The following is a 17,369-nucleotide window of genomic DNA, read 5'->3' on the forward strand; positions in this document are numbered from 1 at the left end:
AGAAGAAGGAGCCATGCACATCCATATCTACTCAGCTTTGCTGTATAAGAACATAAGCTGAGGTCAATTGTAGGCAAGCTCCAGGTCGTGAGGGAGCCTGGCATCTAGTTTTTTGAGTTGTTTCATACTTTGCGCCTTTACTGCGTGCACAAACACACGTGATACTACCTTGTGGAGGATTGTTTTGGCATGTTTTGAGTCTTAAAATTCCAAACAAAAGTTTTCATCCAGAATTCTGTATGCATGAATCTAGCTTTGTAATAAAAATGATCATCCTTAGTTATTGGACTGGACACAAGAGGAACTGCATGAATGCTTCTGGCTGGTGTTACACAGGAGAGCTAGCTGTTTTTCCAGACACTTCTGCTCTGTCGTCCCCCCCGCCAAAGTGGGCAGTTGTTACGTTTCACTGCTGAGATATTGTACTACATTTTGCATTCGAAGACCAACGTTTGCTGCTCTGCAAGCTGTGAGGTCCTAGAGCAAAATGGTAAACAGTCGCAGCATGCTGATTAATGTGACAGCTGCACAACGAAACAAAACTTACTCAAATGTTTATGGGAAAAAGACAGAAAGCATATGCCCAGTGGTTGGGGTTTCTGGTTCACAGAAAGACTTAGTTTTCACGGTCCTGCTTGATCCCGAGTTAGAGACTTGAGACTGGTCCACCCTTATTTCTTCTTACCAGGCCTTTGCAGCGTGAGGAGCTGCTTGATTTCAGCCATGACCGCTGCCCTGATTAACACTGCCACAGCCATTCTGGCTTCTTTGAACAACTCTTAGCCAGCCTCAGTTGCAGATGGGCTTGGGAAAGGCTGAGAGGCAAGGAAAGGAAGAGACAGTGTTTGAAAGCTGCCATAAGCTAGTTGTCTCATCTCCAGACAATTAGGAAGATGGTCACAGGGGCACTGTCTGCTCTCCAGCTGCCAGGGCCTCCAGGTGTCTCCTGGTTTGCCTTGCTGGATCTCTGCTGTTTGCTAGCCAGCTGTCTTATGCCCTGACTAAATAGAGGAAAGATACCGAGATTCAAGGCCTCATTTTCTGTTACCCGTTCTGTGGGATCTCTCTTCCCAAGGGGCCAAAAGTTTACCTCATGTTATGTAATTTTCCTAGAAGTACCTAGCTCTGCTAAAAAAAAATACACCTTGTCTATAAGTTACATATATCCCGCTCACTACAAAATCAATGTTTCCATAGTATTGTATACATTTATCATTTCAGATCTAATAATAACACTTTAATCCTCTTTCAACACATCAAACTGTGAGAAATCTTAATGAATCATGATAAAATTCTTAAGAGTATAACCATGATCTTACACCTACCATCTATTTAACACAGGATTAATATAAAATAGATAATATGGAACAGATCCACTATTGATATTAATGTCCAGCATTTGACGATACAGTCAGATATATGCAGTAGCATATTTTGAGCAGTTGTACACATGGTAAAGTTGGGGTTAGGCCAGGTTAGTGGATGGAGTCATGGTATTACACAAGACTATCCCTGCCAAAGAAACGGATTTGTTAATTTGTAGGCTTTTGGCACTTGGAACATTAAATTACTTGTTCAGCGGAGCAAATTTACTGAGAATTTAGTCTAGATGCTTTCTTTTCTGATTTCCAGAGGATCCGAGATTTAGAAGATAAAACTGACATCCAAAAGAGACAAATTAAGGATCTGGAGGAAAAGGTTGGTTCTGTTATGCTTCTGAAGCACCCGATCAACTTTTTTGAAAGTAACGACCTAGTTGTCTTGAACTACGTGACCTTTTTGTTTAGCTGAATCAGGTGGACCTGTTGTTGGTGGTCTACTATGCTTTCTTTTCAATTTGTGTTTCAGTATATACAGACTTTAATCTTAAGAGTCTCCTCCACAACATTTCATTTTAGGAAATAAATGCCAAACACTTTTAATTATGGTAGATGATACTGTACCAAATGAAGAAGCCTTTACTTGACTGTTAAATGCTGTGTTGGTAGACAGGCCATACTTCCACTAAAGGCAAGGTGAGGCTAGCAAGCAGGAAGGACTGAATGAAACTGAGTGAAGATTTGAAGATTGTCCTTATCTGGCAGGACTAGGGAACTCAGGTTCTCATGCTATCGTCTTTATTGAAGCTTGTAATTGACTATGCAGTATAAATACGGTGCCAGAATCTTGCCCTTAAACTGAACTGTCAAAGAACTATACATGCACATTCTTTATATATACTATATATATATATACACACTCTCTCTCTCTCTCTCTAAAAATATGCACTGCATTTTTTTGGTGAATAAGGCCAACTGTCACATCGAGTTTTGCTACTTGTACCTAGGTTAGATAGGATAGTTGAAAAAAGATCATAGCATGGGCACAGTGTACTGCTACCAATAATGTCTTTTCTAGAAGTGCCAGACTGGTGTAAGATGCATCTCCAGTGGTAGCCTTGCCAGTGTACTTACATTCGTAAATATCAATGTCCATGTGTAAACTATAACATGAAATAATGGCTATATTAGTACAGTGACAGTAGTGCTAATGAGCCCTTTCAGTTTGTACATATGTTCCTAAAGTGAAACAAGTGGGCATAATGCAAAACTTGATACACATAATTCTTTCCACTTTTCTTTCAATAGTTTTGTGCTACAAGGACTCAGTGTCTTTCTTTCTAATATATATAACTTGGAAAAATAACAGATGATAATCTGTGGTGAAAATAAAAAAAACAACAAAGCAAAACTTATGCTGTGGTCAAATGAAGACCTTGAATAGGAGACTTCTTAGTGTCAATTTTCAAAAGAGCTTTTGACTCACAAAAATTCTCATCTCTTAGATGTGAATGACAACAACAAAGACAACACATTCATGATTCAAATGAGACATCCAAAAATAGATTCTTAAACATTTAATGGTTAGGGTTTGATATTATGAGAGTGTGTGTGTGTATATATATTTCCAGGCTATTTCCAGCATGGATTGCAGGCACTGTTTTTTAACGCACTTAAAAGTATTACCCATGCTGGTTTTGATATCCAGCTTTGTGACTTCAGTCAACCCGTGGTGGTTCATAGTGACAGTTATACCTCAGGCTTTCAATATGGTGCCGATTGTAATTCATCACCAAAATTAATGAGATCTGTTTTCTAAGCCTAGCAGGTAGTATGGTACTTACAGAAATAACTAGGGAAATACAGTGTTTTCTGAATGCGCAGAGTTATTCTAATTGTCCTACAGAGCGCAAAAATAATCCTGATGCTTACAATGCCATGACCTTTAGTTTTTATGCAATCTTCTTTTTCTTCTGCAGTTTCTATTTCTATTCTTGTTCTTCTCTCTTGCCTTTATTCTTTGGCCTTGATGTCAATGTGCCTCTTGGAAAGGTAAGACTATTTTATTTCTTTCCTCAAAGCTAGCACTTCTTGCACAGAGCTGAGGATCACATCCTTGTGTGTTCTTGTGTATGTCTGGAGTCAGAGAATTCAGCAGGTCGTTGTTAGTTTGGAATAGTTCACAGCAAAGGGTCATCACACTAGTGAGTTGCCACAGGGAGTTGCAGTCAGACCAACACCATCCAATGTACTTGTAAGTGAATTGTCAAAGCTTGCTGGTGATACTGTGCTATTCAGAATTGTAAAAATAAAAGCTAACAAGAATTTCACAGTATCAAACAGCCAAGAGAATTACAGGTGAAACTCAATGGTGATGGTTGCAAAGTGATGCAGAAGGAAAACAGTTGTAAATCTCAACCATATACACACTATGATGGGCTCTGAACTGACACTCAGGAAATAGATCAGGAGGTTATAACAGGTAGAGCTTAGTGCCCAGAAATAGGAGAGATACAGAGGAGGGCAAGGAAGAATGATCAACTGCTGAGAGACAGGAAGAGGGAGACAGAGAGATGGAAGGATTTCTCTTGCTCAGAAAGCGAGACACTGTTAAAAGGCTGTATGAGAGAGGTCTAGAAAATTTGTCATAGAATGGATGGATGGATAGATTGCTATCATTCACTGTCTCCTCCAGTACAAGCAATTATCATGTAATAAGTTTAAAGTAAACAAAAATTGATAGTTAACGATGCAGGATGTAAAGAAGTCTTTGCCACAGCATGCTTAGCAGCTGAAAGTTCAGAGCTCATAAAGCAATGTGAAGATAGGGAAATAAATCAGGGAACTATAATGTGCATGGCCTTCGCATCTTTCCCTCTGTGTCTAGCCACCTTCAGAACCAGGATGCTGGGCTAGGAGGATCTTTCTTTGGATCCAAGATAACAGAAGTAGAACACAGCCTAGATAATGTTATGTTAAAGACTCAAGAACATCTAATGACAGATCAAAATTTTCTGATTTGGGGACAGACCCATGCCATTAAATTTCTCACTGTATGTCTTAGCTCTGGCTTGAGCTATGTCAATGAGTAAATTCTTCTGCCCTGCACTTGAGGCAAGCTGAGAATACAGTTGTGTGTGAAAGATGTTTCGTCATGCCCTTCCACCATTTGTATTAGCTCAGCCTTTGTTTCCAGGTGCAATTCAAGGTATTGATTATAACCAAGTGGTATGGGTCCAGTTTGGTGGGTTTTCCTTTTCCTTCTAAGGGAAGCTTCATTTCAGCTAGATCAAGGATTTCTTTTGCAGTTTCATGCTGATGCAGAGACAGCTCTCAGAATTAGCCACATCAGCTGGAATCCACTGTCTCTTTGGCTGGCCAGACCTCAAAATGAATGTTTTTATGGGCTGAGGCAGCAATATATATGGAGGTTGGGCTGAATAGGGAATGAACCATAGGAAGGAATCAGAGGAATGTAGACAGATCAGTGATAACAGCTTTTGTAAACAATGGCCAATATCATTATAGAGTTGCTGCTATTTAAAACATACTGCCTTGATCCACTGAACATTAAACAGATTAAGTTATGACTGCGTACTTACTAATGCTCCTGCCACAGGATTTCGGGGAACCATGACACAGCACAGCAGCTGTGAGATGTTTTGAATGGCCATGACTGGTGAAAATTTGATTTTACAGTTTCTTGCTTATTCATAGTGGGGAAAAAAATCAGGAAGTCTTCTAAAACAGCCAAATTACATATAGGCTAATTTTAAGAAACCAAAATATTCACAGTACACAGTAGTAGCAAATAATTTTATATGACTCTGTCTTTTGCTGTACCACAGAATCATGAGTCCAGAACAAGCAGCCAACCTAGAGGGAGAGTCAAAAAAAAAAAAAAAAAAAAAGTCTTGGATTTAAGGGGCACCTTGAAAACTCACAGGGAACTGATAGTGACATTTGCAAGAACCTGTCTGCATGAGTTTTTCCCATTTGCCTATACTGTTGTCCTTTTTTCAGTTTCTATCACAGCTACAATAAAGTCCTTGTGAAGTGTATGAGAAAAAACTGGGGCAATAAGAGGTTCAGAATTTTCTGTATGTACAGTTTGCACCTATATTTTCCACCTGTATGGGTAGGGAATGGGTTTTCTACTGAGTATTTGCCTCTTCTGGTACAGCTACAGAATTAGTAAGAAGTTTATACATCCTAGTTTTACTAATGCTGGTATCTGCTATGATGGAATCAAAATAGGAAATGGGGAAGTGGTTCTTATTTCTTTGAAAATGTGCCTCAAAAGATATCCCTTGCTCAGTTTAGGTCACCTTGATTAAAAATGCATTCATGACATTAAACTACTGAACAGATTTCCTAATCCTGTCTCTTAAGATGGAGCACCCAGTAAAGTCTTTGAAGTAGAGCATACATCCTGAGAAATACAAAATAAAATTTTCATTAATATTAGAACTCATCTTCCTGATTTTTTAAATTGTTTTTAGTTTTGAAATGAATTTTTTTCATAAGTTTAAAAAAACTCCTCAGTAGTAGATGCAAATGCCAAGAAGATCCACAAAAATGCATAAAAATAACTTTTGTTTATAGATATGATGTTTTTCCTTAGAAAAGAAAAAGATGATTCACATGAAAAATTTAATCCACCTGTAATTGAACTTAGAGTAGGAAATCCCTAGTCCCAGGACAAAAATGTCAGTGTACACTTCCTGAGGCTGTATGCATGGTTTTGGTATGCCAGCACAGAAGAGAAAGGAAGACGAACTAAGAATTAGAGACATAACATGGATGAGTCACTTGGCTTTTCAGGAATTGCAGGTATATACCTGTATCTTTTGAAATAAGCATTTCCCAAAATAGAAAAAAAAAACCCTATTATTCTGTTACATTGGAATTCCAGCAGTGCTGATTAACTCTTTGTCTTGGAGCCTGTGAAAATATCTCAAGTGCCCTGTAACATTTCAGTCTCTGCACGCTAAGAAAAAATGTGTTTTAACAGCCTCACAATTAACTCTGTAATGTATTCAAAGGCAGACTGAATTTTGCAGAAGAGCCATTCCTTCCCTCTTCTCAAAGCAGGACAGGGAGAACCGCATATATAGAAGGAGAAGAATCAGGACCATCAAAAAAATACAACAAAACCTCCACATTTGCTGATAACACTTATGCCCTTTTGGCCTAATTTGAGGGCAGGTATTGGCTGGTTAGAAAAGCTAATGAGGTGTTTAAGGTCAGAACTCTACATTCCTCCTAAAATTCTAGCAGATTTATTATTATTCACTTGCAGTCATTGTTCTACCTACATGTGGCTGCTGGGTGACATCTAGCACAAGCTATCTGCTAATTTGATGCGCTCTTCACTGGCACATTCATTGAGTAGGACTAATAGTCAAATGAAATGTAAGCATTTTTCTGCCCCTTTTAGGACTAGCAGGACTGTCGCAGCTGCAACAGAACCAGAGCAGCGTTGAGGCCGATTTCATTGCTGGGGTTTTACATAGATCCCTTAGGGATCATGTCAAGACTTCATTTCCACCCCCACCCTCTCCCTGGTCCAATCTCCTTCAGTAGGTTTTCTGCTTGTTTTAAACAACATCTAAGGCTTAGCAGGTGTAAATCCCTTTGGTGTAACTTCACTGAGCCCAGGAAGGCTGCTCTAACTACAGCACCAACATGAGAAGAGTTTCACTCGCTGGATTCACTGTTGCTCCATAGAGGCTGGCCCTGGGAGTGCACAAGGGTCTAGTTCGAATGACTTATGTCTCTACTCCCATTAGAGAGGACAAGAAGCATCAGAGACAGCTGAAATGTGGTTTACAGCCCCAGGGAGCCTGCTGGTGTGTTGTGCCACTCCTAGGACCACCCAGGAGATGAATGGTTCTTTTGCCTTTCCCATCCTGCTTTTGCATATTTGGCTATGAATGTCAGGTAGGGGACAAGAAGATGGATTACTGTGAGCTGAATGGCAGAGGAAGTAGCCATGATAGCAGTGGAGATATAGTGATGTAGGGAATGGGACATTGACTATGAAAATGGAAAAATCTTGAAGGGTGAGGTGTGGGGGGGGGATATATAAACTCGATGCTTTTTCAGAGGATCTGTGTTGCTGTCAACTCCCTTGAACTGTAAAGACAGCTGCAGCAGGCCCAGCATCACAGCAAGCATGATATCTGTAGAGTGTTTTACCAAGGCAAGTCACTCTACAAGTGCAAAGCATCAAGTCTTGTAGCAATTCCTCAAACACAAGGCAGTGGTAAGCAGCTGTTAGCTCCTTATCCCCTGCCTGATCTTAGTCTTCACCCCCTCTATTTCCCTCCGTGGGATCCTCACCCTTCAATGCCTGAGGGGAAATCTTGAGACAGAAGCAATTTGGGAATGGTGTTGGCAAGTCTGAGAGGGATTTTAGCAAGGTCATATTTCTGAGGCTGGAATACATGGAATTAGTGAGAATAACTAACATTGATATGTGTTTCCCATTCACTTTAAAAACCACCTGCCTACCCAGGTGACTTTGACATTTGAATTAACTCAGCAAGGGTGAGCATGGCATGGGGAGTGTGCTATCAGGATTTCTGGTTCTTAGAACTACTGAGATATTTATCATCAGGGGGATCTTTGCAAAATTGCTTTACTTCCACTGGGTGCAAGTTAACTTTGTTAACCGTATCATAAGAGACTTCAAACAGATCCTTGATAAAACAAACAAAAAGCACAGTGCATCCTTGAAATGTACCTAGGAAGCCATTTGATGATGGAAGGTCTTTGGTTTCATTTGTGCCTTGCTGCCATTTATCCTTTACCAACCTTTTAACTGGATGAGAGCAAACCACAATGCAATTGCAGATTATACTTTCTGGTTTCTTTCTCAGAGTGAGCACAGCAGTCACTGCTGTACTTTTCAGATAAGGAAGGACAAGCATGAATGAAAACATGGGCAGCAATTTATAGTATCCAGACCAGAAGCTCTCTAATTCCTGTTTATGTGGGATTTTCCTACTGCATTTTTTCTGTGCTTGTGAATATACACATTCACTTATTTGTGATCACATAAGGAAGTCTGGCCTACATGGATTTTGCACTCAGTGAATTTTACCACATAGGCTTGAATGCTGAGAGAGCAAAGACAAAATATGCCCTTTTTTCCCCTGGTTTTGAACCTGGGAACTGCAATCCTTTTCCATAGGTAGGGTAGGCTTCCTCGGAACAAGAGCAGTCTGTGTTTGCCTCATTGCTGCAGTTTTGGTTCAAGAGTTATTGAAACTGATGCGTAACTATTCATCTGAAGATGCCCATGGGGACTTTCATGGACCAGAGGGCTGTACTTCATAGGGTTAAATGGAGAGGCTTGGCAAAATACCCAGAATTTTCACAAATGCCTTTCATACGGACAAACAGAAACAGTTTAATGCTGATAACTGTAAGAACAGATCTTTTCAACTTTCTGATTGATAGACTGCATCTTGTCAGCTGGGATACGTAGGTAGAGGAACTTCTCACTTATCTGATACAGATGTTCTTCTTTTTTTTCTTTTATCTTTAGAGTGCCCGACCACACAGATAAGTCTTTATAAAGGCAAATGCTTCCACCCCACCGATGAGGAGAACATTGTTTACACCTATTTTTAAAAGTATAAAAAAGAACAACCTGTAGCCAAGACTGCAACCACCTTGTATTTTAAAGCCATCACTCAAGATTTGTTACTTGACAGTTCCTGTCTCAAGCTATGATATATGCTGCATCTAATGAAATTCTATATGTTGAAATTACAAAAGGGGAAGAAAAATAAACTGTGAACCTACATCACTTAGGAAGAACTTAAAGGGAAGGAACCACTTTCAGCTGATCAAGTCAGTGTGTCTTGGGCATGGAACCAAAGTTACAACAGAAAAATCTATCCCTGCTGTGCAGGGCAATCGTTTAAATGTGACACTGTCATCCCACGAATCGATCAAAAGTTAATAGGACAGAGCAGGAGAAACACTTACAAGCTGTGGAGAGATGCTGACAACAAAGCATTCAGTTTGAACTGTCTGGCTTTCTCACTGCAGGGACTCCTCCTCTCCCTCTTTGGTTTTAACCTCAGGAACAAATGACAGCTGCAATGTGGGGGGAAGAAAGGAAAAACGCATTCTGGTTTATTGCAGGATGGGCAAGACAGGGCACCATGTTTTGCGCTTCAGATCGTAACAAAGCATCACCCTACTCAGCAAAGGAAGGGGAGAAGAGGGTGTCTGGCATAAGGAGGATTTCTGACAGTTGTAGCCTTATCTCTCTTCACCCTCCCTCCACGAAGAACAGCCTGTCTATTGTCAGATACTTTTCATACTCTTTAAAGACTGCCATTGAGATAATAATGACTATACTTGGTTTTACTATTTGAATAATACACTGAGGATCACTGGATTGGACCTACAGAGTAGCTTCTGAGAAAGAAAAGAAATACGTTGGAGGACAGAGGGGGAAAAAGCCAACCCCCTTGTCCATGTGGTATGTTCCACAAAGCATCAGCTTCCAACTGTTTTGTCCCAGCTTGGAACAAATGTTTTGGTTTGGCTTGTCAAACTGACTTTGTTAGCTGGCTTCCTGATCAATGACACATAAACCAAAAATGGGGAAAAGCTGTGTGAACACATCCTTATTAGAAGTAAGAAGTATTGTTAGCCTGTTTAGATTTTTCCACACTTAAGAATAACTAGAAGTAGTTTGCATTTCAAAGCATTACTTACCTCTCTAATCACCAAGCCTGGAACCCAGTCCTGGTGCCTCCCTGAGGCATCACAGGTCCATGCCCCCTGTAGTCAGTAAGACTATAGTAAGTCAGTAAGAACCCTGAGGAGTGCCACACCTGCAGCAAACATTGTGAAGGTCCTGTGCCTGCTGGGGGCAAAGCAGCCGAGCTGCACCCATCTTCCCTTTTCTCACCGACGTGCTGTATGAGCTGGGCATGACAATGCACTTCTCTGTGCCTCTGTTTTCATCTCCCTGGAAATGGAGTCATGCCTGTTTAGACTTCGGGTTCCTGTGGCAAGGCTCCTTATTTGAGCTGTGTCTTCCCCAACGGAGCCTTAATTTTAACTGGGAGAAATGGATGTCTGTATTACAAAATAGAAAACTAAGGGCCAGAATACAGCCTGTGCATTACTTAAACCTTCAAAACAGGGCTCGTGTACCAACATCTTACGCACACAGACTCTGCCCATCAGAAGCTTTAAAAGTGCTTTACAAAGAGTCTTTCCTTTGTTTGCTTGTTTATTTTTACAGATGAAGCAACTGAGGCACAAAGCAATTAAGTAACTTGCCACAGCAACTCAGCAGGTCAAAAGCAGTTCCTCAGCCATAGCAGGGATGAAGTTCCTCAAGTATCAAGGATGCCTGCCCCTCACAGATGTTTTTTGGCCAGAATAGCTTTTAATCATTAATGTCCATTCACCCAACTGGATTGCAATGCTGGGCTCCATTTCTCCACAAAGGCTCCTAACATCCTCATTTCTTGCATGCCCTGAGATTGTGTTAAGCCTTCCATCAAAGGTTAGAAGCTATTAGCAAGTGATTTTTTTTTTTTCCTGCTCCTTAAAATTAATTTAAATTACAGAATGACCACATCTTCTTGAAGCAGTCTGTTTTAGTCAAGGGGTTTACTGAATTCTGCACCAACTGTATGTTTGTTGGTTCATTTTTTAAAAAACAGGTCTGTAGGCAGATATGTTAAATGAATGCAGGTACGTTGCATGCTCTTTGTTCAAATTCTTATTCCCCCGCAGAAGAATCTGTGGATAAGGTTGGCCCAAACCTACGTGTGCTTTCCAGGAGTGCTGCTAGCAGTTCAGTCCTGAAGCTCTGGAGTCAGGCCCTTTGAGAGTCTCATCCCACACCTGTGACATCTGTAGATCACTAAGCAACTTTACAACATCTTGTTAGCTACAAAAAGGGGGGTTTCCTCCCTGGTTATTCCCTCTTCCTCCTCTCACTGTTTTTTCCCCTGTTACAGCACCAGTTCATTTCATACCACTTGGCTGCAGTGTCCTGCAAGTAAATACCATCTGGAAACTGTTTTCCCTAGCATTAGGGCCAGCTATTAAAACATTGAGCTCTTCTTGCAAAAGAATGAGCAGCACCTGTTTTCTGTGATGGTGCAGTAACTTCTGCCTCTGCTTTGGTTAAAAAAAAAAAAAAAAAGAGGACTAGAAATGTTTGTTTCAGGCAATCATAGGGAAGGTTCACGGACAGATAGAAATACCTAGTTTCAGAACATACCTGACCTTGTGGCAGGCTTCATCATTTAGGCCCCCTGAGCCATGGTATGCACATCTTATTTGTCATTTTTGCCTCATTTCCCCTCCCTTACTCTTACTGAATACATACGCATGCAGGTGCTCCATTTCCAAGGCTCAGGGTGGGGCGGAGGGTGGTAGACAATCCACAGCTCATCTTGGTCTGCAAACTTTTAAAAGATTGCAGAGAGCTGAACAACAGCTGCTTTACTCCCCTTGCAGCATAAGTCATGCCTAAAACACACTTGCTGACATAATACAAACTTTCTGCTGTCAGCTAGATCAAAATAAGTTTGATGTTTGTGCGTATATATAAATACACATGTATCTATATATGTATATGTACATATATATACATATATACACATATATATATTCCCTATTGTATATAGTAAATCGTTGCTATAGTTTATGAAAGTATACTTCCAATCTAGGTATGGGGAACTGAATCTAGACTTTTTTTAGCTGCCACAACTGGTACACTCCTCATGATTTAGTTTTACATCTCATGGGCAACTAGTTTTTGGATCTGTTTTTCTGGGGTCTCCCTCCCCTTCTCTGTCCTGAAGCTGTTTATCCAGGCTTTCTGCTGTTCCTGACATTCACTGAGGCAAAGTATTGAAAATCCTCTCTCAAATTAGTCACTGCAGCCAACCCCCCCCCCCCCCCAAACCAACCAGCAAAATAAAAGTCAATTTATTGCAGCCTTTGAGGACAGCAAATGTAGCCCTGGATTCCTCCCCTCCTTTCCATCCTAGGCCATAGCAGGAGTACCAGCACTCCAGGCTATCCATACCATCAAAGCAGTAGATGAGCCACATAACGTAGTGCAAGTCAGCTTGACCAAAATCTGACTTGCTGCTTTTTCTCCACTGACCCAAGTCAGGAGATTTTGAAGACTATTCTTTCAATTTAAGCACTTCAGATGGGGGCCGAGTTAGGTGAGATGAATTTAGGCAGTTGGGGTTGTGCAAGGAAATAGGGCTTCTTGCAGGATTATCAGCCTGGCTCACAGCTCCATCCTCCCTTGTTGATGTGCCTGGAGGACCATGGAGACTTTTTTGTAGACATGCTTCATTTTCCAACTCCCTGCCCTCATCTCGGTGGGAAACATCCTCTGAACCCCCGAAGCTTTCCATTCCATGGCATGCCATGAAGACTGAATAGGCCAGGCTCTCCTTCTCACTAGGGCAAGGTTCAATGAACAGCCACACAGTTGCTGGGGATTCAAAGGGTTTTTTCTTTTCCCCTGCCCACCTTCACATCAGCACCTGTGTGTTTTTATATATACTTTTTGTTCCCAATTTTTTTGATGTCTATTCCAGAACAGAATTGTACATGACTTGGCAGAATGACCCTTTGATAAACACTGGACATGTATCTGTACTATATGTATTAACGTGTAGAAGAGAATCCTTATTGTATGTAAAGTTTTATGAATGGTTATTTTTTAATTTATGTATTTAATATAGGATTCAATGACCTCTGGTGTTTTAGTTTGTATAAAAAATAAAACAGCAGCATTTTTAAAAAAAAAAAAATCTCACTTTACATTCATGGAGATATTCGGCGTCTGTCTGGAATCTGTTTGGAGGAATCATGTTAAAGCTGAGCAACAGAGACACGCCTTCCTTGCCTGTTCTCTCCCTCTGACGTGCCCACCACCCAAGGAGAGGATGGCTGGAGAGGTTGGGCCATAACACAGCACACTCTGGAACGTAAATCTATTAAAATGCTTTAGTGGACATCCTGAAGTACTTTGTTGATAAGGGGAAGGCAGGCAGCTTTCTCAGCATGGGCCCAAGTTGGAATTTATTGGGTTTTTTGCTAGGCCTGTGCAGAAAAAAAAAAAAAAGCAGCTGCCTTCTTTTTGCTAGAGTTAGGGGAGAAAGAAGAGTATATGGGGGGACCCTCATTCGACTCTTGCCCCAGTTCGGGGAAAAAAAAAAAAAAAAAAGGAAAGGCCTCAATCTCCCTTTCTCTGCTCACAGTCTCGCGATGCTCTGCAGTGCCGATACCTGCCTTTATGCGTCTCTCCCTGTGAAACAAGGATCAGGCTCGGTTAGCCGTTCGCTGCAGAGAAGCTGCACAAGCGCAGCCACAAGCAACTGTCCGCAACACGGCCTTACGCTGTCTTCCCGCCCCAAAGCGCTGCGCTCCCCGTGTCACCAAGCAGCGCCTGCGGTGTGAATTGGGAGGGCGGGACCCGCCGCAACCCGGCGGGCTCGGCGCCCCGACAGCTGTCACTCACCCGCAGGCCCCGCCCCCCCCGGCACGCTCGAGGAGCCGAGGTCAGCGCCGGCCGCGCGCCCCTCAGAGGCCACGGGCGGGCGCCGGCGGCCGCGGCCTGCTGAGAGCCCCGGCGCCCGGCCGGGGCCGCTCCCGGGCCCGCCTGCGCTCACCGCGGCAGCTCCGCTTTACCCCCGGGGCCGCAGCTAGAGCTTGAGCCGCCCGTTCCACCGAGGCCGCGGCAGCAAACGCGCTTTTCCGCGCGGGAAGGACGACGACGGTTCCGGCCCGCAGCCACGCGGCCCGGCCGCGCCCGGCCCCCGCAGAGCCCGCCTCCCCGCGCTCCGCCCGGCGGGCCCGCCGGCCGGCAGGGGGCAGTGTCGCCATCTGCCTCCGCCCGGCGGTCACGTGCCGCACCAACGGCTTCTCGCCCGCAGCCGCCGTGCCGCCCGGAGGCCGCTGAACCCGGTGGCCGTCGGTCCCTTCGCCGCCCCGGCGGCTGCGTGCGCCTGGCCGGGCCGGGCCGGGCCGAAGCCGGGGTCGTCCCTGGGAGCTGGGGCTGCTGCTCGGGCGGAGGGCTGCGCAGGAACCGCGGTCGTTACCGGCGGGGAGCTGCGGGCGGGTCGGTGCAGACTGGCACAGACAAGAGCTGGGGGGGCGGTTTGCGTAAAGTAGAAGCACACCGCTTTGGAAAAACACTTGGTAGAAGCTCAGCGGGGTAAAAAAGAAACCCAAACCAGTAACGGCAGTGAAGGAAAACAGAAACGTGTCTCTTTTTTTTGCCAGACTTTGCCATCCTCGGGTGCTGGTAATATTTTCCAGTGTCATTCCCGAGCACTAAATATAGTTTACATTTTAGGTCATGCTCTTTGACAGTCTTTAGACCCTTTGGAATTCCCCCCCTCCCCCCAAATCTGTGCAATTTCTCACTTAAAATGAACTTTAAATGGTCATCAATTACAGTATGACTCCTGTATGTGAAAGAGAATGAAGTTGGTGTTACAGTCTCCTGTAAGCACTGGGTGAAGCGACGATAACTAGCCACCTAAGCAAAACTCCTGAAAATACGAGCCAGGTATGTCAGGAGGAAAGATAACAACTCTCAAATTCAGGCTTCTGCTCCTGCTTTGTGGATTAAAACTTCCACTCAAAATGCATACTGAGCTGTTTTCTGTTGTTGCCTGCAAGGCTAATGAAAAGTGACCTTCTCTGGGAGACAGAAGAAACAGAGTAGAAAACTAAATTTCCTTCCATTACATTTTAACCCTCGTAAGGGTTATGATTTGGGAAATAAGGTTTATGCTTTTTCATGAGTACTTACTTCCAGAGGAAATGGATGACCTGTAGTTGCTGAACTCTTAGGAGCTTCTGAAACATTACCTTCCATTTTTGCACATCAACAGAGCATCCAGGAGGAGCAAGAAATGTCTCCTCTGCCATTTCCAGGGGGTGCTGGGGTCAAGTTCTTCTGTTGTCTTCTTCAGAGCAAACATTTGCTGTTTGTAAAACCTAGTCTGCACAATCAGACCAGACACCTCAGCAAGGAAAAAAATCTTTCCTAGACAATTTTACTTCAGCTTTGCCAGCAGGAACATGAAGAAAAAGAGAAGTGGTCAAAGCCCAAGCTACAACAAGCACTGGGAACCCCAAGTTTACATTGCCACACTAGGGCCCCTTCTAACACCCACCATTCCCAGCCCCTACCAGGTCCCTACTTTTACAGTATCCCTATTCTGAACGACTAGCTTCTTGCCTTTTCAGCATGTGGGGACTTCACCTCACTGCTTAAGCCTTGTCCACTTCACGAGATGTGCATTGTAAAGAATGCAGTGCCTTAGGGCAGGCATACCAATTGCCACACATCAATACAGCCACTTAGCTCCTCTCTGAAATAAGCCACCCAAGGTGTCAAAGGCTAGCTTCCTCTGAAATGTCTCTTTTTGCAGATGTTGATGGCCCACCAGCCACATAAAGGGGCTGAACTGCTGTGGTGAAGGTATCCTGCAGCTGGTCACGGTACAGCTGTGCCAGCACGCACCAGGAGCAAGAATTCATGGGAGGAATTTTAAGGATAAATCCTGGGTGCACCATGCTCGTGGGTTTTCACAGCCTTCTCTTGTTCAGGAGAACAGACTGGACTTGTCCCATCTCTGCTGAGGTTTTCGTTTTGAAGAATCTTCATGATCGGAATTGGGGCAGCAGTGAACAGCAGTGCTTTTATTGCATTTGTTGTCAGAGAGACAAAATATTATGCAGCCCTGCTCAGGAAGCCCATAATCCCAGAGGTGAAAGGCAGCACAGTTCTTGGAAGCTGTGTGCACTACAAAAAAAGAGTCCTTTTGGAGGGAAATTGCCAAGGAAAGTCTTAGAGAGGAAATGGAAAGCACATTTTGAAAGTGCAAAGTTGTAGCCAGGTATTTACACCTAGCCCATCTTTTTACACTCAAATCCCCAACAAATCTGAGCTAAAGAATATTATATTGCCACAGAATAGCCCAGTACATGAATGTACTCTTTATTTTTTAAAAAAAACAAACACATTAATTATCTTTCCCAAGATCCACTGCAGCTCGTATCTTTAAAGTGTTCTTAGAATACTGAAACACATTAAATGGGTCCAAGACACAGAAATTTGGATCTAGATTTAGATCTCTACTATTATAGAGTTCAAAAGTGTTCATCTCCAACACCCTTGCACAATAATCTTCAAATAATGGATGAAGCAAAGAACGTGAGCCAAGCAGTCTCATTTCCTTTGGCTAGAAAAAATGGAAAGGGCATTTAATATTAAAATGCACTAATTCAGATTAAATCAAAGGGAACAGGTATGCATATAAAATAGATGTGTGCTACAGGACCTGTGGAATAAGCTTAGCTTTTTTGGTTTAGTGAAACCAACATGGTGAGGGCGTGGGTCTGCATTGTAAATACATCAAGGTAGATAAACACTGACAGAGAGAGGGACTTCTTAGCTAAAGGACAAAGTTGACAGAAGAAAGAATGTGTACAATCTGTGGTTGGTTAGAAATTAGAAAAATTTTCCTGGCTGTACTGTTCTACTGCGCACTACTCTAGCTAGTGAAGTAAGATCCTGGAGAGTCCTCGAGGGGGTACTGCAAGTCGTAGAACTGGAAGTCAGAGAAATGCTAACTGTGTCTACAGTCTAAGTGTTGCTCTACAGTGTAAGTGTTGCTCTAGCAATCGCTTTTCTGGAGACTCTCCTGTGCCCAGAATGTCATTACTGAAACAAACTGTGATGCATTTGGGAAAGAATGGGCCATATTTGATGTCCTACTGCTCACACACAAGGGCAACAGTGTTTCATCCACTAGAAGGCAGTTGCTCCGATGTCAACAAGAGTAGATGGGTTCCAACTAGTTGCCTGCATATGGTCTACTTGGGCTTTGCTGTTCCTAATGCATGTATGCATATGACAAATATCCTCATCACTACCACTATCGCTATCTACAGTTCTGACAACTGTGTGTAGGTTAATGGTTGAAGCTATATAGAAAATGAATTCATTTGTAAGAC

The 17,369-nt window shown here is 42.9% G+C and overlaps 1 protein-coding gene and 1 long non-coding RNA gene across 7 annotated transcripts in view; one reads left to right on the forward strand and one right to left on the reverse strand.

Moving 5' to 3' along the window:
* JAKMIP2 (janus kinase and microtubule interacting protein 2) overlaps window positions 1-13,089 on the forward strand; it is a 74,354-nt gene extending 61,265 nt beyond the window's left edge. For 3 of the 5 annotated variants that reach the window (XM_052816667.1, XM_052816671.1, XM_052816670.1), the window contains 3 exons: window positions 1,633-1,698; window positions 3,299-3,371; window positions 8,875-13,089. In XM_052816667.1, the coding sequence (XP_052672627.1) occupies window positions 1,633-1,698; window positions 3,299-3,349 (117 nt within the window). In that variant the 3' untranslated portion in view covers window positions 3,350-3,371; window positions 8,875-13,089. The remainder of the gene's footprint in view (window positions 1-1,632; window positions 1,699-3,298; window positions 3,372-8,874) is intronic. The other 2 variants (XM_052816668.1, XM_052816669.1) reach the window with 2 other exon arrangements.
* On the reverse strand, window positions 4-10,269 carry LOC128155114 (uncharacterized). Of its 2 annotated transcripts, none has more exons than XR_008239537.1 (3): window positions 10,062-10,269; window positions 9,321-9,431; window positions 4-815 (listed from the first exon to the last, which is right to left on the reverse strand). It is a non-coding gene; the product is annotated as an uncharacterized LOC128155114 (long non-coding RNA). The 2 variants fall into 2 exon arrangements; XR_008239536.1 differs by lacking the exon at window positions 4-815 and adding an exon at window positions 4,401-5,195.
* Window positions 13,090-17,369: the final 4,280 nt, after the last annotated feature.

Source organism: Harpia harpyja, chromosome 20, assembly GCF_026419915.1.
Source record: "Harpia harpyja isolate bHarHar1 chromosome 20, bHarHar1 primary haplotype, whole genome shotgun sequence".
NCBI lineage: Eukaryota > Metazoa > Chordata > Aves > Accipitriformes > Accipitridae > Harpia > Harpia harpyja.